The sequence below is a fragment of the Meriones unguiculatus genome, chromosome 12, assembly GCF_030254825.1.
Source record: "Meriones unguiculatus strain TT.TT164.6M chromosome 12, Bangor_MerUng_6.1, whole genome shotgun sequence".
NCBI classification, from domain to species: domain Eukaryota; kingdom Metazoa; phylum Chordata; class Mammalia; order Rodentia; family Muridae; genus Meriones; species Meriones unguiculatus.
This window is the reverse complement of record NC_083360.1, coordinates 94,470,332-94,494,782: the sequence shown is the minus strand read 5'-3', so window position 1 is coordinate 94,494,782 and position 24,451 is coordinate 94,470,332. Positions and strand designations below refer to the sequence as shown.

The window sequence follows — 24,451 nt, the reverse complement described above, 5'->3', positions numbered from 1 at the left end:
CACATTTTTCAAATTGCATGTGAATTCATTATTAACCTTTGCTGTCTGTGGAGCCAGTTATCATTGTAGCTTAGATTTCTATTAATTAGGATCTTATTTTCCTATTGTTGAAGAGAGGCTAATTAATGTGAAAGTATACAAGGAGCTTGCGGTGTTGCTTACATAGAGTGCAGGTAGTTTAACCTCTGTGCAAGACGAGCTCCTGTCATTTGGCCCATGTACTAATACCAGGGGTTAACTTCATGACAAGCTCCATCTCTTTGGCTTCCTTTTCATACTGTGGTGACATCTGGGGAATGACTGACTCTCAAGCACCTTGAAGTACACACAGGGATAGAGGGCAGATCCTACAACACAGGTGGAAGACTTAAAGCCAACAAAGGTCCTTGAGTGAAGTGTTTGTTCAGCAGCTTCACATTTACAGCAGCTCACAGTGCCATCGCCTTTTCCCCTGGGTTAAATGGAGAGCAGGAGACAGGAACAGCAGAAGGGGAAATAATGGAGTAGCCAGTGCCAAAATAGAGAATAAATTATGCTGGCTGGGCAAATAGAGCCTTAATTTGTAGTCTCTCAATTTCCAGTTTCTATTGCCAAGTGTGTTCATTCCTTCCCTTTGAAATAGGCTGGTGCCCTGCAGGCGGGGCTTGGTTGTCACAACACTCTCCTTTACTCCCACCTCCCCCCGGATCTCAGCATCTTAATGAATGGCAAAACTACTGCCTTTCACTAACCTGCAAGTTGGAAATGTTTCCCAATCACTTGGAGTTTAATGTTTTCCCACCAGCCCTCTAAGTCCACTGGGAAGGTTGATGGGACCTAGGAGCCACCCTCCCTGCCATCAGCTTGGTAAGAAATACATACAGGTTATTTATTTCACTCCTGTTAAATAAGGGTCCCCAGACTTGTTCCACCCACCGAAGCTCTGGCATAGCAGTCATGGTGAAACATGCTCTGAATTAGTTTTTCCATCTTTATTGAGACACAAGCAACAAATGAGTATTTAAGTTGTGTGCTATGATGTTTTGACATTTGCACATTGTGAAATACTACAATTGAGTCCATGCATTTATCACATCTATGTGTGGGGAGAATATGACATTTTGTCTCTTAGTTGCTTTTAAGCACATGACAGTATTAGCAAGTATAGCTGCCATACTGTATAATAGATGCCTATAATTCATTCATCTTGTAACTGAAATGTTTGTGTCTTTAACCAATATCTACCCATTTTCCCCAACTCCAAACTTCTGGTATTTAGCATTTTACTCTCCAATATCTTGCTGAATTAGATTCTATACATGTGGTGTCTGTCCTGACATTTTGGGCATATTTTACTTAGTATAAAAGGGAAGAGGGCAATTCTTTTTCTTTTAAAACTAGATGTCTTTTTCTTACTTTTCATTGCTTTTATTCATTCATCAGTGGATATTTATTCCCCTACTACAATTAACTTTAAAATAATAAGATGTATAGGTCTCTGTGAGAGATTTCATTTTTCTGGCTACACGTTCAGAACTGGGAGTGTGGGCTGCTATGGGCTGTTCTTAGTTGAAGTAAATGAGGGCTTCTTGTGTGTACTAAGCATGTAAGGTACCAGGTGTTCCTCAAGAGTGCCTGACATGTGAACAGGACTGGGCAGAATCTGTTTCATCCCTGGCTTCCTGGAAGAGATGGTGGCACCTGGATCTGGTCAGTGGCTAGAGGCTTGCGCTGCAGTGCCATAGACACTTTGACTAATAAGCAAAAATCCTTCCCTTTTTATGGAAAAGTTATATTTCTACACAAGTTTATAGTGCTAAGAGTAAGATGGGATGAGTAAATTCTTAAGTTTGGACAGAGTGAAGCTTTCTTATTTACAAAGCTATGAAGATAAATATGAAAAACATGCAATATGAAATATGAAAAAATACGAGAAAAAACACTTCTGGCATCTCAGAGTATCTAAAGAGGTACTACACAAAGAAACATCATTTTCAACAAAACTCACTACTTAAATGAGATATTATTTTACTTAATTTTTCCAATGTAACCTCATACTGTTCTATGAAACCAGAAGACATTTATACTCTTAAACACTGATAATAAAAAGTCTTCTAAACAGGGATTTTGAGTTCTATTTCTCTCATCTATAAAATATGCAGGAAGACAAGCTCATAGAATTATCTTGAGAACTAAAGCTTCTTCATGAAGATTTGTCCCCCAGCAACACAAATTGCCCCTTGACATGGTGGACCTCAGGTTCAAGCTGAGAAAGGGAACCACATTTTACTGTATGCAATGAGGGAAACTCCAACTTCCATTCTGATCCACAGCTTTCCTTCTCTGCCTTGAAATAGGCAACTCATTGCAGTTTCTGCTCCTCAGGCACAGACAATGGTGTATGGACAAGTGGCAGGGCTGCACAGTGTAGTTCTCATCGCGATTGCACTCTGAGAATCCTGGAGCTGAACCTGACGTCAGAAAGCACTGGGGAGATGTTGTTTCATATGCTGAATTTGAAAGAGTAAATTGCAGAGGGTGACCAGGGACACAGCTCAATGGTATTCGCCCGAATCCAAACATAACACAAAACAGTATGAAACAAAACAAATGAACAGAGCTGAATGCTTCACCGGTGGCAGGAGCAGCTGTAAGGCCATCTAGATGAGAAACCTTGTAACCCAACAAGCCTGTGACAGAGGCCACCTCCAGAGCTGCTGGGTGGTCTTGAAAATAAAGGGTTTGATGATCAATCCTCACTCAGAAAGGCAAATGGGATGGACATAAGAAGAGGGAAAAAACAGGAAACAGGACAGGCGCCTACCACAGAGGGCCTCTGAAAGACTCTACCCAGCAAGGTATCAAAGCAGATGCTGGGACTCATAGCCAAACTTTGGGCAGAATGCAGGGAATCATATGAAAGAGAGGGGAGATAGTAAGACCTGGAGAGGACAGGAGCTCCACAAGGAGAGCAACAGATCAAAAGATTCTGGGCATGGGGTCTTTTCTGAGACTGATACTCCAACCAAGGACCATGCATGGAAATAACCTACAACCCCTGCACAGATGTAGCCTGTGGCAGCTCAGTGTCCAAGTGAGTTCCCTAGTAAGGGAAACAGGGACTGTCTCTAACATGAACTCAGTGGCTGGCTTTTGATCATTTCCCCTTGATGGGGAAACAGCCTTGCCAGGCCACAGAGGAAGACAATTCAGCCAGTCCTGATGAGACCTCATAGGCTAGGGTCAGAGGGAAGGGGAGGAGGAGGACCTCCCCTATTAGTGGACTTGGGAGGGACATGGGAGGAGATGAGGGAGGCAGGATGGGGTTGGGAGGGGATGAGGGAGGAGGCTACAGCTGGGATACAAAGTGAATAAACTAATTAATAAAAAAAAATTTTAAAAAATAAAAGGGTTTGCTTTTCAGGAAAAACAAAATTTAAAACAAATCAACAGCATCTCCACTATATTGACAAAAATTCATTTCCAGTTTAGCTCCAGAGGAAATCCCAGAATTTACTGTAAATGGTTCACCACATTCAATCGAACATCTATTAGTAAAATACCTCACTTTGTCCTGCAAATTCATGCTACGAATCTACTGAGATTCTTAACAGTGTGCTACTTTCTAAGTCAAAAGCACTTTATTAAGAATACTAAATTCTAAAAATTTCATTTTAGAATGAAATAATATGCTGAAAAATTAAGCATAGAGAACCTTCTTCCTATTGAATAATAAATGGTAGAAAGTTTATTTGTATACGTATGCTTTTTCATGTACAATGACTTATTTTTAAATATCTGTCAAAAAAAGGTAGAAGTAATAATAATTCATTCACTACCCTGTCGGGCAGCTGCAGAATCCCAGACACATAGTAACAAGGTGTGCTGAGTGACTGAAAGAGGCTGGCACTCGAAAGGGAAAATTTGTAGGTATAAGGCTGACAGTCCTTGACTCAAATATTTCTGTTAGGGATCATCTGCTGCAGACACCAGCCTGCGTGCCTCACTCAGTGGAGCAGAGGACAGGACTGTTATGTCAGCATGTCTTCAACATTTAGAGGTTTGATTTTTATAGCATTAATAGCAACCTGTAAGCTGTAGAAATTAAAATTAAGATACAACTTACCCAAACTATGTTTTTGATATATTTGATATATGTGCACATAAAATAGCAAAGAAATAGTCATTAATTAAATATTGATATGCTATGAGCTATGTCTTTCTATATCCATATCCAGGCTGATCACACTGATAACAGAACTTAAGATGCTGATGCTACCTGTTATTTTTAGGTAGTGATACTTATAATCAAAGCAGTATAATCAAAAGGAATAAGATATTTTCGACGAAAGTTCATTGGAAAATGTTCTACACTGTATATTATTTTCTGCTTATAAATGGGTTCATAACAAATATTCTTTGATTTAGTGAACTGACCATTGTAGAAGATAATAATTAGGATTTCATATCAGAAGATGTAGTATTCTTAAATCACTTCTTTTATATCTCAGTTATGCTTATGAAATTGAAAACTACAAAAAAGAGTGAGATCTTCTTAAATTGGTGTGAATTAAGTGCTGACCATGACTGTAAGGGGTACTATGTCAAGGAAATGGTGCTTTGTTTTGCTGGAAAAGTGATAAAAATACAAAAGTCAATAAAACTGTTAAAATAAGTCTGCATAATTACCAAGATCAAAATCCAGTGGCTTTTCATTAAACATGAGCTTTTGTCCTGCCTTCTGCAATATGTAAACAGTACTGACAATTGGTTTGTGAGGCACTTGCTACAATAAAATGTAATTGTATCACGAGAGAAAGGTGACAATCAGGGGATCATGAAAAAATTACATATTCTCACTGGTAGTTAATTAGCCATGCAAACCCTCCTCAAACAGATATTCTCTTCTATTAGGAATGATTACTATGCAGGCCTGCAGATGTCAATACCACAGTCATTCAAATACTTCTTTTCCTACTAATTGAAGGTTGTAAAGCTCTGGTGCCAAGGTTTTGCTTCCAAAGAGCTAATTTATGACTAGAAGGATATTTTATGTCTTCAGTTGCAGCAGCCACGAAATTCAGCAAATGAGAACCATCTGTGCACGGAGACTTGACTCACCATCCATCGAGCAGCCACAGTGGCCTGCATCCTGCACTCTTAGCTCCCAAGCACTTGTGATGCTCCAAAGTTCATAGGAAAAGTTAAGGAGGATGACATTCTAACCCTAAAGTGTACCTCTAGCAGGTAGGAATGGCTTCCACATACATACATGTGTGTGTTTGTATGTACGTATGTGTGTACTATGGATAGCTTCAAGTGAAAAAGTTATTTCCTTGTCTGTGTAGTAGTTGGTAATCACAGACTCAGGTTTCTAGCATCCTCTTCTGAAAATCCTTTGACTTTATAATTCTTTGCTTTGTTGTAAGTATTAATTTTTATAAGTTAATGTGAAGGCATTTGCTCAAAGAGAGCACAAAAAGGAAATAATAAACACAACAACAACTTTGCTAAGACACTGACTCTATAAACTGTGTAAAATGTGTATCAATAATATCTAAGGATATTATCCAGTTCCATATCACAGTGAAACTGAAGACAAGAGCACAGGACAGTAGTGAGAGAAAGCCTAGAGAAGCACATACAGGCTCTCCCAAGTCAAGGTGGAGTGGCCTTTAGCTCTGCTCTAGCTGGGCACAAAGCCATCAGAGATTGCTTCGTTCTTTATCAACACACAATAGGAACAGATCCCATTCTAAGAGACAGCTCGGGAGAGGAACGTTCAGGTTTCTTAGTGCTGAGTTAACAGAAATAAGAATAATGTAGGAAGCAAGTCACTCTTTCTGCAAGCGGTCTCCAGAGAAGCACCTTCACAGTGTGCAAGTGCAAGTGCGCAGGGATTATGTTATATTTACCTTTTGATGGGTGGGGGTACACACGCTGACACTTGGTGCTTTAGCGAAAAATTCCAGGGGCCTGAAAGGTGCTCCATCTGGATTCAGAATTTTCTTCAGCTTTTGGTAGTCTGGCTTTTCATCATAAGCTAAATTATGAACACACACCAAGAACTGGGCAAGTTCACCTGTGAGATATTAAAAGTTTTTACATTTCACTTATAATTGGGAAAAATTATCAAAACTCTAATAATCTCAAAATCTTTCTGTTACCTCTTTTCCTTTAAATCACACACCACACACACATATACATGTTTTCTCACACAAATACAGACTCATAATACACTCCCACACACTCACACACACACACCCCTACCGAATGAACTAAAACAAGTCTATAAAAAATTTTAAATTTTTTAAATAAAAAAATTTTTTTAAATAAAAACCGGACATGCTGTGCTGCCACTAGGATAAGCTGACAGTCTTTCCAAGATGCCCTGGCTGGTGTTGACAGGGAGCTGATGTCAGGTGGGGGCCCTGCACGATGGTAGGTACTAACCGTGATCAAGAAGTGCAGCGACTAACATTCCCTGGAACTACAGCACGTCCACACACTCCAGACTTCTTTCACACTGAACATGAAAGTACTCACTTAAAAACAAATGTTACTCACTATAAATCTGACTCAAAAGGAAAAAGCATTGCAAGTTTTACCCATAGCTTTCACGTTGCTATTCTACATTATACTCAGAAACGAATGTGGATTCCAAGCTTTTGGTCATGATTGGCCTTACTGGGGAGGGCTCCTCCCTGGAGTCCTCTATACCCGTATTCTGGTGCATATCTGCTATTCTTGGTTTTAGGTCAGTAGGATGAGTTTTCTATTTTCTCTCTAATGTAGAAGTGTGTCACCAGAGCTACCTAGTACCTCTGCTTGCCAACTTTTATTTATCTTAGCAATAGGCTTTAAAGGGAAGGCCTCACATATGCTAAGCACTAACACAGCCACTGAGCTACACCTGCCCACTAGATTTTAGAATGAAGCACAGTTAATAATAAAAAGTGATAAAGAGTTACACTAAATGTGAATGCTCTGTACTTTTTGATTCAGAAGGGTCATGCTAAAAGCATATTTTCATTGGTTTACAATAATGTTTATAACATGTTTTTACTCCCCCCAAAACATACTACTGACCCAGATATGAGTACCTCATTCTTTCTCAATTGGGTGTTTCTATTCCATGGCAGGAAAGTCTGAACAGCTTCATGAGCTGAGGAGGAACTTCCTAACACTTTCCCTTTCCTCACGTCCTCCCTCCATCCAAACAGACATGTAGAGGCTCTGGCTCTCACTCCCTAGACAAAACAATTCCAAAAGTAATAGTCACATCCTTTCTTACTGCTAAAACCAGAGTGACCTTTTTAAGTGTCTACCTATGTATGCACGCATGTACACTAGTATGTGAGCCCACCCACAGGCACATGTGAATGTAAGTACCCATGGAAGTCTGAAGAGGTCATCAGATCCCCTTGCACTGGAGTTATAAGTCATTGTGGGCTCCTGAATGCCAGTATTGGGTACTAATTTCAGGTCCTCTGCAAGAGAAGTAAACCCTCTTATTAGCTGAGCCATGTCTCCAGCCCACCCAAAGTGACCATTCTATACCACACAGTTAGAATTACTATCTAGAAACGAAATGCTAACATAGATAAACATGAGAGCTCCTGGCTTTCTTGCTGTTGTTTTGTATTTTTAACTGCGTAGCACTTAGGCAACTTACTTTCCCTTCTTCCATAACTTATGAGACATACCAAGCTCTGTTATCTAATACTTAGTCCTCCAGATTTCGGGTAGCCAGCTCCTGCGTTAGAACAAAGTTTAACTGTTGTTTTCTGGTGTCCCTCTGAGGACATCCAAATCCAGTTCCTAAAGGAATACTAAACAACAGTCTCTGCCATTTTCTGGGACATATTCTGTTTTTTTAGTCTTGCAACACCTGGTAAGCTAAGCTTAGTATGAACTTCATGTCTATTAATCAGAAGATCCCAAATGGAGAACAGAGATGAGTTTGTTGGGAACGAATGCCTATTATAAGGGGCATTCCCAGCACACCACTAACCCAGAGCAGCTGTACAAATGGCCTCATGGGCATGAGGTTGAGAAAATGTGGCATCAGTGAGGGTCAGGAGGGCCAAAAGGGAAAGGACCACCACCACTATGGATTTATTATCATAAGCCTGAAGCTCAGCGCATTGTGATGAGGCACTGGTGTACATGTTATCCTTAAAAGATCTGGGCTTATTCTGCTTTGATATACTTGTGAGTTTCCAGAGCTATTAAACAGAATGCGCAGAGTAGCACAAAATTACCACACTCTTGAATTATTTGCTTTTCAGGCTAGTAACATAAGCATCCTCACTCACTAACAGTTTAAAATCCAAAGACTTCTGAATTACCACATTGAGTTGGACACACATGCTACAAACTTCTTGATTGCTATATTAAAAAAAAGAAAAGAAAAAACAGGAATAAGTGTTTTGCTAATCAGTTTGTTTTCAAGGTTGTTCTGGTTCTATAGTCTCCTAAAAAGAGGTTGCTAGTACATTTTGTGCTCTAAGAGCAGAAACCTGTTTTATAATTACTGCATAGACTAAGTTCATGGGATGAAAATGAGGAATCTATCACGAGGTTTTTTCATGTGACTACAATTCTATCTAATGACAGAAGTACCACGGGACACAGACTGGCTTGGGAGCATCGCCTTGTACAATCTAAGGCAGCCAGGCCTTTCTAGACCTGAGACGAAAGGGCAAGAAGGTTAAGGGAAGCCTATAATTGAAAAAGGAAATGACATCTCTGATCTATTATGCTTTCTGTCTCACTGAGAAAATATACTATCTGGCTTGGTAAGAAGACTATCAAAAGACACTAATGTCAGCTTTATCAAGTTCTTCTTTAATGTGGTTACAGAATAAAACAAACAACAATGACAAAACTTGCAATTTTTAGCTAATCTCCCCAAATAAGAATCTCTTCTCCTTTGTCCCTTTCATTAGAAGAAAAACATCACAGAAAGGGGAAGAACGAAGCCTGGCCCAAGGACACTCGACGGGACTCAGGGAATGCTGGGAACAGACCTGGGTTGTCCCTCTTTGCTTTCCTTTGTGAATGACAACTTTGCTTCATAGTCGGCAATGAGCTGCGAGTGCAGGCTGAAACGGCGTCTCTGCTGTTGTACTCGCACATATGCTGGCGGACTAACTAGGGGCCAGCTGTGTCCACAGGCACTTCTAGATGTCAGGTACAGGCTAACCCTGAGATAGCCTCATGGAAAGAGAGAGTAAGACTTGCTCTGCTAAGCTATCCTGCTAAAAGAAAAGTCTGATGGCAGAGTTAGCTGGCTCCATTCTCTATGACAAAGCAGCTTCATGCTGAAGTCACTCCTGAATGAGTCACACATGCATACACACGTCACAGAAATGGGAAATGCGAGAATATTGACCATTCATACCCATAATGTCAAAGAACCCAGAAAACGTCCTCTACACACTTGCAGGAGAAAACTCTTTCTAAAATGCACCTATACTTGCCCAAATCAGGTGATTTTCTTACCTAAAAAGTTCTGCTGACCGATCAGTATAATGTGACCCAGGTATAAATAGCATTCAGGCCTGTAATGATCACTGACTCAATATAGTCTTTTTATAAGTTGACTTTATTGCCATTCAAAAATGTCTTAATTCTAAAACTATTTAGAATTTAGTTTCTATTGAATAACCTATGAATGATTCTCAAAATACAGACCTAAAACTCTAAATAAAACTAGAAAAGTCAGACAGTCTGTAGAGTCCCACTGCTTTGGCTCATGTCAAAGATGATGTAAGATTTTCTCTAGCAGACTGTGACCCAGAAGCTGGGAGAGGGAGTGGTCAGGGTAATATCTACACAGTGGCTCCTGTGATGACCTGTGGAGAGAAATGCAAAGAGGTGTTGTCATCCAACTTACAGCAACTGCTTCCAGCAGGAGCCCACGCAAGCACCGAATCTGGGAGCTCATCCAGCAGACTAAACAAAACAGCAACAGCACACGGTGAGTGTCTTCAGCGCAGGCTCACGGTTTCAGTTACAACATCAAAGTCTGACTTTGTGTGGATAGGACAACACAATTGTGCCCCCCCCCAACTGTAATGGATAGATTAACAAAGAAAGGGGGTGGGTCTTAGTTCTTACTGGCCAATGTTACAGTTGTAACTACCTAGAGGCCAAGCAATGTAGGAACAGAGACGATTTAATTCAAATTCCATACAACTGAGGACTGCAGGGGCAGGAATGCTTGTTATTATGTTCCCTTAAAAGCAAGAATAAAAATACATATCAGATTGTATTTTATAACTGGAGAGGTGTGGGGTCTCTGAGGATGTCATGACAGGCAGCAAATGATCCACCAAGAGGTGAGAATGAAAACTTGGTTCAGACCGACTTTTTCAGCCTGGATCAAAACTTCAGGGAGGCTAATGCCAGAGGGTTTATTGTCATTATATTTAAACAAAGGAGGATTTGGGGAAAAGGTTTCCAGGCAACGATCATTTCAATGCCAGGTACACGGTAAAGTTTATGGTGTGCCAATCAGAAACACCCTTACAAAGTACATGTGAGTTCTATAGTTGAAAGACCTAGAGTCTATTGTGGCCTCTGATGGAGACACCATAGAGGACTACAAATACCTGTGACACCCCTTCCTAAAGATGGGCTCTACTAACCGGGAGCTAGGGAGGACAGTCTGGGATAAACATTCTGGGGCATTTGGGGGAAGTCTGCCGCCACAGATAACAAAAGGTCAGAAGTCATTAACAATATCTACTCCCACCTTTCTGGGTGGGAAAATAGGCATTTTATCTCCCCCATTGAGGAGAGGCCCCTGTGTGCTCAACATTTCTGGTTTCTCTAGTGATCTGTGGGCAAAAAGATTTTGGTGCTGCTGTGAAGTAAATTCCTCATGAATTTATCACTGAAGAGGGATTATTTTTAATTGTCTATAAGCAAATGTTTCTATTATCCAGTGATTAAAAATAAGTTAACATGAAATACCAATACAACACGCCAAACAAGACCACAGACATCTGCTAAATGCTTTGCGGTATTTTGTGCTAAAATACAACTTTCTTTAGTTGATGCAGCAAAAATATATAAAGTCTCAACTACAGTTATAGATAAGGTGAATGAGTCCTGAAGAAACCCAAGCAGAAAAGCAGCAGTGTGTGTTGTGCTCTCAAGTGACAGTGACAGCAACAGCGGAGATAGTGCTGTGGACAAACCTGCCATCCTGCCTCATGTTACACCTTCACAGGCAAATAAAGGACTGCCTAGTACATAAGAAATCTGACAACTTTTAAATTTTTGATACATAATAAATTAACTCTACTAGTATTTGCATTTATATTGTTAACCAAATAAAAATGAAGATATTAACATTGTAAAGTAGAGGTACTGTTTCACTTATTAAAACAGTACTTTACACAGTATCCTTTTACTATATATGAATGCATATATGGACATACTAGTTACCAAAATGAAGACATCTATAAAACATGTTGTTACAAGACTAAAAGAAAACATTTGTAAATCTTATTAAAAGAAAGCCCGCCATTGATTGTTGGAATAAAAATGCTGGCCTTTAACTGAAATACACTACTTAAATTAGTTAAAGTGAGCTGGCAGCCTGGAGACCAGAACTGCTTGTGAGTGCTGACGCCTGTGGGCTGACTTGGCCACAAGTGTAGAGCATGCCAGTTACAGGCGTACTGAAACAGACAGGACTCGTTGGAGAGTGCTAACTCTGACTTGCACAAATGTGTCAGGGACTGCAGGAGTCCTGAGCCCAAGTGCAACTGCTGTACATATCAGTTTGCAAACATCTGTCACAGAGAACCCAAGTGCGGTGGTGCACACTTCCAATGCCAGCACTTGGGAGCCGAGTCAGGAAGACCACGAGTTGGAGAACATCCTGCGGTACAGAGTCCAAAACAGATTTGAATTTGAAGACTGGTTTATATGGCCGAGCTGCCCCTCTGTCTCTATTTTCATTGTTTGTTTTCCTAAACCTCCGCTGCCTTGCTACCACAGCTGTCTCTCCAGAGGTAACTGTGTCAGTCTAACTAAGCGGGCTACTCTGTGCCGTGGACCCAGCTCATCAGTGGGAGACTTATAAAATATAAACATTTTGTTATAAAACTGACCTCTTATGCTAACACAATCAAAAACACAATCAAGGTAATAAACTTTGAGTGTAGAATATACTAGAAAGCTTTATGTGGCTGTAAGCATATTTCACATAAATAGCTCACGTAAAAGTTTTCTTTGTTTCTACTCAAGTAACAAAACACGCACTCTCTGAGACAGGAATATGAACCTGAGAAATACAAGCCCTGCCCTCCCACCTCAGCCTGCTCCTCTGCACAGTTGGTATCAACGCCACCAAGGACAGACTACTTCCTCACCCAGGTGTCACACTTATTTGGAAACAGTCCATCCTGTAAGCACTACCACCTGGAACCTCAGTGCTGGAAAACAGCATGGCAGCAAACTGATATCTACAGTACTGATAAGTTTACAGTACTGTCTTAATAGATTTTATGTTTGTTCATGATTGTATTTTTAAGCAGTATTTTTCAAACCAGTGATACTTGTTTGTGTTGTCAGTGGGCGAGAGGCAATTTTGTCTGTGATTTCTACTTCCTTCCATGGTCTCTTAGTCCTGCCACAAGAAAGGATGGCATATTTCAGGATCCCTACTTGGTTTTAGCAGTCTGGACGGCCATAGGGTCCCCCAGGTTTGTCTCCCAAGGTAGCTTCCCACATAGCCAGCGCAGCATGCAGTAACCGAGGATCTCAACATCGCTTCTTCTGGAAGGGGCTGCGGAAAGGGGAGGATGAGAAACTTCATGAAAAATAGAGAAATCTTTGAGAGAGCTCCCATTGACGAAATATGAAAAAGCCAACTGGGCAAAGTGTCGTGTTTACTCAGCTGGAGCAATGTTAACCGTCTGGGCCTTTGGCCTCAGTCCATAGCCAGCCAGCGACTTACTGCTGAAGTAAGGGTCAGTTTCCTCACCTCCTCCAACTTCATCTTTACTTAGTCTAGCCTGTCATATGAACTTGATCCCATGGCCTCTGACATGATCCAGACAACCCATAACCCGGCACCAACACTTTCTCAAAGAGCCAAGCAGTAAAACAAAGAAATAAATGTCTGCAGCTAAATTGCTAACACATGTTCCAGGAAGTCCATGGGGTCTGCCTCGGTCATGCAGAGACCCTCTAAGTGCAGACTAAACACTGCGGCCTTTCCTGTTCTGTCACACCAGTGGCCGCATCTCAAAGCAGAAGAATATGACAAAACTGCCATCTAGTGTGCAGTCTTTAAAATCAGTTCCTGAAGACCTTCAGTTACGTGGAAGTATAGCAGCCATGGCCACACAGCTCCAAAGTGCTACAAACCATCTCCACATAGAAGACGCTCCCCACAAAAACACCAGTCTTGAGTCTGAATAGAAAAGCCAAAGTGAGGCAAGCATGGAGGGAACGTGGTCCAGAAGGTATGGTGGGGAAGGAAGTTCTGAAGCCAAATAGAGACTTACTGTAAGATGGCTTTTCTTAATACATATTAAAGGTGCTCAGATCCTAGCAAATACCATGTATGTCCAACTCTAAATGTTGTGGACTAATTTCATCTCAATGTGACGTCTTTTTTCTCAAGTACCTTGTAACAAAAGACAATGAGACCTAAGAATTGTTAAATACAGCTAACACCTGCTAATAAGTCATTGAACTAGTGACTAACACACTTAGTGAGTGCCCATAAAGTCAAGTCATTTTATAAGCTTGGAAAAGCCGTTGTAAAAACAATAAGCTAGCATTTATGTTTATTCTACTAGTTGAACGTTCAGCTGTGCGGGGATACATAATATTCTGAGCAATGTGTGGCTGTTACAGCTGGTGTGAAAACAGGTATCCTATTTCACTGTCCTTGATTAAATAAACTTTGAAAAGTCACAGAGTGACGTGGTCTTTACCTTACAGAGCCATCCACTGAGAACAATGGTGCCACCACGCTGCCGCTGCTCTAGGTCAGCACATAAAGCATAGCAGAGCGCTCTGCACGTTGACTGCTGCCATGCTTGGTCTTGGCTGCCATTCGAGCACTGGGCTATTAAAGGCCCTTTAATCCAGTAGAAGGCCAGGCCCATGGGTGCTGTTTATTTTCTGCATGGGCTTCAACAATTTCCTAATGCAGGATTTGGCTCTAGTATTAAAATAAAAACAGACTCTACCATGCTTCTCTGCAGTGGTTTCTTCGGTGATAAATCTTCCATTAATAATGGAATAGCTCCATTTGTACAGATGTGTGCAGAAGTCTCTTTTCCATTACAGGAATTCCTGATTAGCATCAATTAAAAATTGACACCCTTTACTCATCAAAAAAATGGTATTCTGATGCTTGTTTGGGGGATACTGACTAGATACAAGAGGAGGGGGGAAATATGAATTAATGTGGAATGAACCTCAGTGACTCCAGCCACCTCCAGCTGAGGGAAAATTTATTTAGATTTCTGAAACCAATATTTCATAAACTGGTCTTTGTTGACAATAGGCCTTTGAGAGTTTTTACTTCACTATTATAATTCAGTCTTATCTAATTAAAATATTATCAAAGTTTCAATCTTTTACTATATATGCTACATTAATCAATATGGTTGAGCAAACATTTTACCACTACTCTCACTCAATCCTACAAAAACATTTGTAATGGTAAAAAGAATGGTCATGTTTTTCTAGCCCTAAAAAGCACGTCAAAAGCATTGAAAATGTTTTTAAGTATGACTCACTGACTGAAATTTGATCCCAGAGAGACAAAAAGGCTTGACTTTTTTTAGGGAAATTAAACACTTCATGTCCACTATCCAGCGACTGTACAGAGATGAGTGTATGGTGGAGTAGACATGATTAGGAATCTCTAGGAACTATACATGTGGCTCACTGGTAGAGCACATGCCTTATACATGCAAGACTTAGTTTCATCTCTAGCACTGAATAATAATTTGAAAAGTTTTAGAGATGAGAGAGATAGCCCAGCAGTTACGACCATTTGTTACTCTAGCAGAGGACCCAAGCTTGGTTCCCAGCATCTATATGGTGACTTATAAACATCTGTAACTCCAGTTTCAGGGGTCTAAAACCATCTTCTGGCATGTGCAGGCACCAGGCATGCATATGGTGGACATACATGCCTGCAGGTAAAACACTAATAAACATGAGATGAAAATAAAAAAGGGTACGAAAATATTTTTAATTTAAAGTGGCTTTTGTTTCATCACCAGCTTTCCAAATTCATTTGAAAATGCTAATTGCACCAAGAAATGGAGAGTTCCAGAGCAGGAATCCATAAAGCAAGGGTGGCATTCCAGCCCCAGCCCTGTCTCGTGCTCCAGCTCTGCAGGTCAATGATGAAGATAGTCTACTTGCCCGTAATACACTGTGTTCATTTGGATAGACAGCATAGCAGGAATTGCTCTCTCTTGAAAACGTGTGTATCAGCCATTTCACTACATAAGGGTTTCAGTTGCCTTTCATAACTAATATTATTGTTTCTAGGTCCTCCACAGATGCCCAACACCTCAAACTTTACTTTCTGTTTGACAATTTTGTTAACAAGAATTTCCCTCTAAACTTTCTTAAATTAGCTTCCAAATACTATTTAGCATCTAATTTTATTGTGCTTACTAGCACGGAGCAAGGCAAATTACTCTTTTCACTGAGAAGATGTTGTTTGCAATTGCTCAACATTTCAAAATGATAAAGTATTGCCAAGTATAACAATAATAAAAAATAGGCACAGGTGGGGACTCAACTTCTATTTCAGAAAAAAGAAAAAAAGAAAAAACCCAACAGATTCTAGAGATAGCTGACACTAGAATTCCTAATTAAAATAAAACAACTGATGTGATTTATAGAGAACAGCTACTGTACCACATCTGTAGTGCTGCAATATTACTTTTTAATCATTTCAGCGGCATCAGTATTACTAATCGTGTTGGCAGTAAGAAAGCTGAGGCTTAAAAGGTTAAAAAACTGTTCGTATTGGAGAGCAAAGCCCAACAGAGCAACACTGAGTCTCCATCATTCCAAATGAAGCAAGCACATGCTCAGTCTAGTGACTGCCTCCATCATCACTTTAAAAATCACCCAACTGAAATTATCTCACTACTTCTTGAGTTATGGAAGGAGGTATATGACACAGGCATTTTGGCCTAAAATATAAAAACACACAAAGTTATTTGCCTATGCAGTAAATAAGTAGCAGATTCCCATCATCACTGAATTACTCACAAAATTCTCCTTGCAACTATCCTTTCTAGAAAGCTCCCTCCAGATCACTCTATTACAATAACAGGGCTTCTATTAAAAATATTTATTTACAAAGTGGTAACGGTCCACCTAAGCTGGTAAAAGATCAACGGAAAGGTCACACTACAGATCTGGTCTGCACTGTAAACTAGAGTAATTAACTGGACCAATTCACCAAAGGTAAAGAAAGGACAGAAAAGTGTGTTAACTCTAAACACAACTGGGCAGCACAGGGACACTTTCGATTTAGTTTCATTCATCTATTATGGAGCACAAAGAAAACAAATGATTTGGTAGGAAATAAAGCAAACTTGAAAACATTTGTTTCCAGTAGACAAGATGTGAATAACATATTACTATACTTAGTCTGAAATTATGAGAAAGTAGAAATTTTTAAACAAGAAATGGGAGCAGTCACTAATGACAGGAAAGGAAATTTACACTTTATTTTTAGGTTTCTAATTGCTAACTGTGTTTTTTAGTATCTTGTGAACTCTAATGTACAAAGAGCAAGAAAGTATTACGGTGTCTCCTGTTGTGGTTTGAGTATGATATATCTGCCACAGACTTTTGTACTGGAGCTCAGCGGTAGACTGGGGCTTCTGGGGCATGTGCACACTGTAGGGGCGGGGTAGAGTAGGGAGTAGGGGGTGATCCTGAGGGTTTTCCTCCTTTGATGAATTAATAATATAAAGGACGTGGGTAGGGTTAGGGTGTGTGAATTGCTAAAAGAAGACCCCAGACTCAGATGGTATGCAAAAACAAAGTGTGTTTATTCTGCAGAGAATTCCAGCATGCTGGGGTCACCATCTTCACAAAGTGGCAGCCACCCTGAAGGAGCTCAAAGACCCCTTTTAAAGCAAGAAAGGGGAATTCAAACTATGGCTATGTGACTCTAACTGGGACTGGCTGGTGCCCATGGGGGCATGTGACTCTGATTGGAACTAGCTGGCCTTTGGAAGTCCGCTCAGGTAGGGAATAAGGAGCTGGCCTTACTGAAGGAAGCAGTCCCTGAGGGCTGTGCTGTTTGTTCTTCCTTTCTCTCAGCTCCCTCTTTTCTACTCATTGGCTACCATGCTGAGTTGCCTGCACCATGTGACTCCACTGCCACAATGCAGGGCTTCATAATGGATTTAGCTTCTAAATGAAACAGAAGCCCATGGACTGTAGCCTTTAAGGCTGTGAATTAACACAAGTCTGTTCTGTAGAGGATTATTTTTCAGGTACTTTGTCAAATACTCATGAGGCCAAATACTCATATACATGAAATAAATAAACCTAAATAAATTGTAAAAAGAACCACTGTAAATCATTATTTTGTTTTCATATTATCTAATTTAATCAAAGCCACCTCACATTTTATCTTTAAGTGTTAATTAAGTCATTAACAAAGTCTGACCAATGGAGTAACACTCATTATACTTTCAAAAGGGACATTAGGAGAGTAGAATGGAAAATATTATTATGTTTGAAATAAACAATAAACTTCATATCTGAGTTTTGCTTTTCCTCTTTAGTACCTTTTACATACTAAGCTCTGATTTTGTATATGTGTGTGTGTGTGTGTGTGTGATTAATGTAGAGCAATTAAGAAGAGTAATTCAATAGAGCAAAGAGACTTTACATGTAGGCACTGGGCATTGTATCTTCCTAACTAACGGGTTCAGTTCAAAAGTGAAGGAGTATTACAACTCAAAGAGACATGTACAAATATAAAAGAGGTGTATGAACGAGATGGCTCAGTGAATAAAGTGTGAGGACTTGAGTTTGATCTCTGCTACCCACATGATAGGAGGAAAGAATTAAATCCCATAAGCTGTCCACTAACTTCTCCACCTGTGCCCATTACCTCACCCACCCCAAATACATGTAATAAAAAAATCAAATGTAAAACAAAAGGGCATATGTCACATAGAAGCAATGCCTTCATTGTCTTTCCTCGTTACCCAAAGGCTATATATAGCATTCCAATTCACCTAAAAAGAAGATAGTAACAGTATAGTTTTCTGATTCCTTGTGAAAAGCAGGGCATCTCAGTACTTCATGGTATTGCTTTATTCCTTTAACAGAAAAATACGTTTGCTCTTTTGACTTAGTTGTAGAATCTAAGTTGTGTCACGCATGCCATATCACCAGTTTAGTAGCATGAAAACACATTCTCAGTTTCTTTCACATATATTTTGTAAGTTGGAGTCCTGAAATGAATTGAAGTCATGCAAGAAGCAACACAAGACTTGGATTCCATGTAGTGTGCCACATGGTAAAAATATTTTTAAAGAATGCAATATATTTTTCTTTGACACTGGATATATTATATAAACAAATAGATATTTAAAATGCAATTTAGATATCATATTTTATGGTCATCAATGACGTCAGCTTTGAAACAGGTATCATGTACTCAATGCCCAGGTCTAAAGTGTTTAAGAACACTCAATCTGTTAAATGCAGTCTGTGTCTAGAGAAATTAGGTATTGACTGCATGCCTCAGTGAGTAGAAAAATCTGCGAAAATCTATATTACACATTGATCCGAATATTGCTTCTTAACATTACTACAAATGCAACAAATTTTAAAACAGTGTATTTGACACACATATAATTCTCTTTAATTATCTTGCAACAAGCACAAAGTATGGCAGTATTCATATGTGCTAGTTTTTATGGAGTGAAAATTAATAATGAAGAACGAAGCCTAATATCCTTACTGTAGTTTGATACTGAATGAAGCAAGGCAGCCACAGACTCTACCCTTGGGTGACTAGGGTTTGGAAGAGCAACTGCCATGCTTAAAAGCCATGCTATTCAACAGTACTTCCAGGAAGCACTTGGGTTTTAGTGAGCTACTTAGTAGTAAAACTGGTCTTTTCTTCCCTTCCTTTTTACCTATGCTCCAATAAAGAGGAATAAGAACACATGTGAATAAGAGGACTGAGTGGAGCCTTAGACAAAGTCCTTTAAAACTTAGCTATGTCCTCAGTGTCCAGATAACCACTAGAATCTGCAAGGTCAGCAGGCAGTGCTCAGGGTGACCACTCCCCTTGCCTGACTATACACAGATATACTTGCCCTGTAGGAAACACTTTAGCAACTACTTCTGTTTCACACTGATAATTCTTCTTGATTCTTGTTGCTTTCTTGTACATTGCTTCTTCCCCTGGACTGATACAGGAAAAGATTTTTCTGATATTAAACTATACCGTGACTGTACTAATAGTTAATGAATATTTATGAATCTGGGTTTCTTCATTTACATATAGGGTTTAGCCCTTTTATTCTGGCTTCTAAATATGGCTAAATGATTAGTTCATCTCTAACAAAATTCTAAGCTGAAATGCTTTATTTTATAAAATTCAGTGGAAAATATTAGGCACAAACACTGTTAAAGCATGTGAGAATATCCATTCTTCCATTTTTATACCAGAACAAACACACATGTATTTAACAAACATAGGCATGTATGTCCACATATATCTACCTACATATATGGACATACATACATGTATTTATATAGATGTTAATAAGCAAAATGAATGAAAGAAATGTACTATTTTACAAGGAACGTTGAGCTGTCTGTGAGAAAATGAGTACTCACTCCAGCATAAGACTTCACAGCCAATGTCAACATTGCTCACATGGGATTTCCTGAGTATTTCTTTCAGGATGCAGGACCATCTCTATGACGACCTGAGCCCAATCTTCTCCCCAAGACACACAGTGGCGACATCTACCCCGTGTATCAATCACTGCACACCATGAGTGGGAGGGGGTAGAAGGTTGAGCACAGAACAGAAACTTTATTGAATATTTTATGAAGATAACAGAGCATACTGTGTATAACTAACTAAAGAAGACACTCAGAGATGCTGCTGTCCAAGCTTTGCTCAAAACAACATATAACCACTGTGCTTCCCTCAGCTGAGTCAGCAGAAGAATCTTCGTAGCGATGCTTAGGAATCTGTGTGTTGAGTTTCCAGCCACAACATTAGGCCAGGAGTACTTCTGGATCTCTGAAAATTCTACTCTACGTTACAAAATAAGTCTGGCAAAAGTTCTTTGGTGCACTGAGAATAAGAGAAGTTAGAGTTAGAATGTACCACTGTCTGGGCTGGGGACATGAGTTAGAGCTTAAGAGCACTTGTTGCTCTTGCAGAGGATATAGGTTCAGTTCCCAGCATCCACACCGTGGTTAACAGCCATCCAGAACTACAGTTCCAGGGAATCCAATGCCCTTTTCTGAACTTGGTGGGCACCAGGCATGCATCAGGTATATATATTTACATGCAGGCCAAATACTCATATACATGAAATAAATAAACCTAAATAAATTGTAAAAAGAACCACTGTAAATCATTATTTTGTTTTCATATTTTCTAATTTAATCAAAGCCACCTCACATTTTACCTTTAAGTGTTAATTAAGTCATTAACAATGTAAATGATGAAAAATTATAAAACACTGATTACCACTTTTCTAAGAACACCAAACTTGACAAAGACATGTTATGATTTCTTTTACTCTGCTTCAGAGTATAAGAGCTAACTTTCATTTCAGAAGCTCTCTCTGAACAATCTTCCTAGGAAGAAGGTGGCATGCAATCAACCCACTGGCTCTACCTTAAACCTGTGGGTCTTAAAAGTCTTAAAAGTCTTAAAAGTCTGTGGGTCTTAATTGCTCTGGAAAGTGATCCACACCCTCTGCATTACATGGCCAATGGTCCCTTTAATAGGAAAAGCAATAGTATACAGTTGTGCGTACCAACTCAAACTCGTTAGAAAGTACCCATTTAGGGTAACAGTTCAACAACCACCACCACTGCAAATGTCTGATTGACATTCAGTGAGGATGTTTCTCTCAGAGCTGTTTAAAAATTATGTTTGCTTTACCATATCTGACAATACTTTTATGAACAGTTTGCAAAAAATATAATTTTGAAAACCAAAGTTTTTTTTTTTTTAATAATCGCAATTTTTTTCACTAGCATAACATTAGAATTGACTTTTTGTCTTGCTGACAGAGCAACTAAGAAAGTACAGTTGCACTGAGCATATTGATTGTGAGCAAAGCAGCCATCGGTGGGACTCAGCACCATATATTTTCAATATTGACCTCCTACTTCCTTTTCCATGGCTTTCTGGATTGGCTATTGGATTTGGACTACAGAGTAATAAACAGCTAAGGTTTAATTAATGGTAAATGAATACAAGACATAGGTTATGACTTTAACTAATTAGGGAATTGTTGAATTAAGTCTGCCTTGGAATGCAAGGCAGTACAATCAATATCCAATAAAAGGGCTATGTATGTAATTTACCTGCAAATGTGTTTCCAATACCATCAAAGTGAGTTTAAATAAGTAAGATCTATGAAAGGCAACTGGGAGAGATTTCCCAAGTTAACACTTTGGGGGTTCAGAAAATACTGCTGAGTGAAAAGAGTATCTCTTCAAGGCTCTGAGAGGGATGCCATGCAAACAGAATAGCACATGACCGCCCGCTGACTCTAACACAACCTCAGCACCGCCCAGCAGCCTTACATACAGACCTGTGACTTCTCAGCCTAATGAATGCCAGACTTCGCTCCATTCTCAAGAGCCACAGTCTCTGTCTAGTCACACGGTTTCTGGTTTCTGTAGGATATTCTCTGCAATGGCAGGAATTCTACTTTCCACAGAAATCTTACCAGGGCACTCACCCTTCTACCTGACCATGCAACAGTTAAAAAATGTGGGCTGGAAGAGAGACTTACCTACTCCTTTGTGGGCATCCAAACTTGTAAATTCTATGGTTCCATTATGGCCCTTTCTGGGGTTTTCCTGATACTGTTTGTGGATCCCATTGGGGCAATATCTGTAGGAAAGCCCATAGTCTGCAAGATAAACCTGGAAAAGGCGGAGAGGACAATGGGTGATGCTTTGTCCTATGAAAACATGACCCATACAGTTAAGTCTTAAGAAACTTGCAAGTTGTAGGCCATGGAGCTGGCTCAGTGGGTACAGGCACTTGCCACCAAGCCTCAAGATGTCTGGGACCCACCTGTAACCCACACAGTGGGTTGTCCTCTGACCTCCTAACCTCCACACATGTACTGGTACAAGCAAACACACACAAACACACACACACACCACATCCCACAAAAATAATGAATGAATTAAAAGTTTTAAATAGGAACCTGAAAGTTAAGAGAAACCTCAGACCTCAGATCAATGTTTCATTAAAGCCAAATGTGCACAAGGAACCAGGACAACTAACTTTCTAACTTATACCCTTGCTTCATCGTGGGCTCAGACTGAACCTTGCTCCTAGTTGCCTTCTTTTCAAGGAGGCATTTAGATGCCTGCCAAACAAACCATATCTTTTTTCACCTGTTTTCACGTAGGTTATGAGGCCATGCCTTTGCTGTTGTAAGCACAGAAGGCACAGCAGATGAGAGCAAATGTTCTTAACCTGTGAACACCATTAAGTCCCTAAACCTAGGAGGTTTAGCGCTAGTAAGCGGCCTGTCGGAGATAATAACACACACACAAAACAGAGAAGTAAAATCCCCAAACCATCATGTTGCTTGTGGTTAAGAATGAAGAATCACGGAATGTTGTTGGACCTACAGGGCAGCCCAGCCCATCACCACCATTATCTTTGGAAGCCACTTAGACTTTGAGCAGGTTCTCAAAGCGTAAATATAGACTGGTAAAATCAGGTAGTAATTCATGTATGTTTGCCTCTAGTAACTTTGGAGAGTGGAGTGGTTTTAAGATAGTATACCCCAAAAGGAGAACTATCTGACCACACATTTCTGTACTGTGGAGACACAGAATCATTCCACAGGTCTCATAGACATTTTACCACACCCACCACACCATACAAAAGAAGGCAGTTTCAATATAAGAAAATATTGCTTCATATATATTTCTTTAAAATTTAGGAATTTGGACAATGTTTCAAAATGTAGCATCATGGCTGTAGAGTCGTATAACCTGGATTTACTGATGTAAAACCTATTGACAGAAATTTAGTATTTAGATATTAGTTTCTTAAATGTTTCATTTTAGGATATCTTAATTAGAAGATATTTGAAATTTCTACACATAAGACACATGTTTCTTCCATTGTTGGACAACATAAATTTCTGAATGACCTGAAATATGTATTTCTGAGGTTTTTCCTCTTCCGCAGGTGAGTAACTGATCTTTAGGTCCTGAGGGGCTGGGTGTTGCCCATCAGGTAAACAACTGGTTCCTGTTTCCATTATATCTCATGCACTCTTGCTTTTGTTTATCTCAAGAACTCAATAAATTTTATTTACAAAGTAGATTCCTAAAGGATGCAACAAAAATGATTCAGCAAACAGCCTTATTTTAATACACCAGAGTATTCTGCTATGTTTATAAAATATTGAGAAGCTTTTCACATGCAACTTTGGCTCAACAAATGAAACCTAAGTCCTAAGGAGCAGCCACCATGCACAAGGCCACACTCAGTCATTGACTCAAGACAGCAAGAAGGCAGATCATGATGCCCGTTCTATTTATGTGGACCTTGAAGCCACATGAGTCACAGAGAGAGAGAGAGCCAGAATCCTAGAGCAGTTGCTAGCTAGAACAAATGGCAACTTTCAAAGTCAAGTTAATAAGGGACTCTTCATTAGAGACTACTGTAATAGGAAAGGCTAAAGAAAAGGCTGGGAAGAGAGAGCCAGAATATGGGACACAGGTCAGAGTGCTTACACCCCTTCTGTTTGGTAAAAAGCACTTAAATACCTACACAGCCTTCCAAACTACACAAGGAGGTAACTTCTGGGTCTTTAGAAAAGACTGGCCAAACTGCCCCAGAACTAGAGAGCCAAGAAAAAGTATGAATCTCAAAGTGGAAAGAGAAGGATTACAGCTTAACTTTCTGTGTGAGTCAGGAAGAATCTTCAGCCATTTTGGTCATCCCTGAGCTCTGGGCCAAAAGAGTGTGTTCAGAATGTGAAGGGTGCAGGCTTCACACTGAATATAAAGACAGCAAACAGTCGAGAAGATACATTAACCAGATTTTAAGCAATAAATATTTCAGATCTGAGTGATTTAAATCATGCATGGTCATGGCCTCAAGCAGCACAGCAAGCAGAAATGCTTCATGAGTGTTAACAGACTCATAGGTACAGACCAAATTATGAGAAGGCACTGAACATAA

General features: G+C 39.7%; 1 protein-coding gene across 2 annotated transcripts in view; it reads right to left on the bottom strand.

Moving 5' to 3' along the window:
• Window positions 1-24,451, bottom strand: part of Vrk2 (VRK serine/threonine kinase 2) — a 113,408-nt gene that overhangs the window by 8,236 nt on the left and 80,721 nt on the right. For both annotated transcript variants that reach the window (XM_060365132.1, XM_060365133.1), the window contains exons 8-11: window positions 22,026-22,158; window positions 12,667-12,787; window positions 9,881-9,939; window positions 5,895-6,061 (exon numbers count right to left, since the gene is read on the bottom strand). In XM_060365132.1, the coding sequence (XP_060221115.1) occupies window positions 5,895-6,061; window positions 9,881-9,939; window positions 12,667-12,787; window positions 22,026-22,158 (480 nt within the window). The remainder of the gene's footprint in view (window positions 1-5,894; window positions 6,062-9,880; window positions 9,940-12,666; window positions 12,788-22,025; window positions 22,159-24,451) is intronic.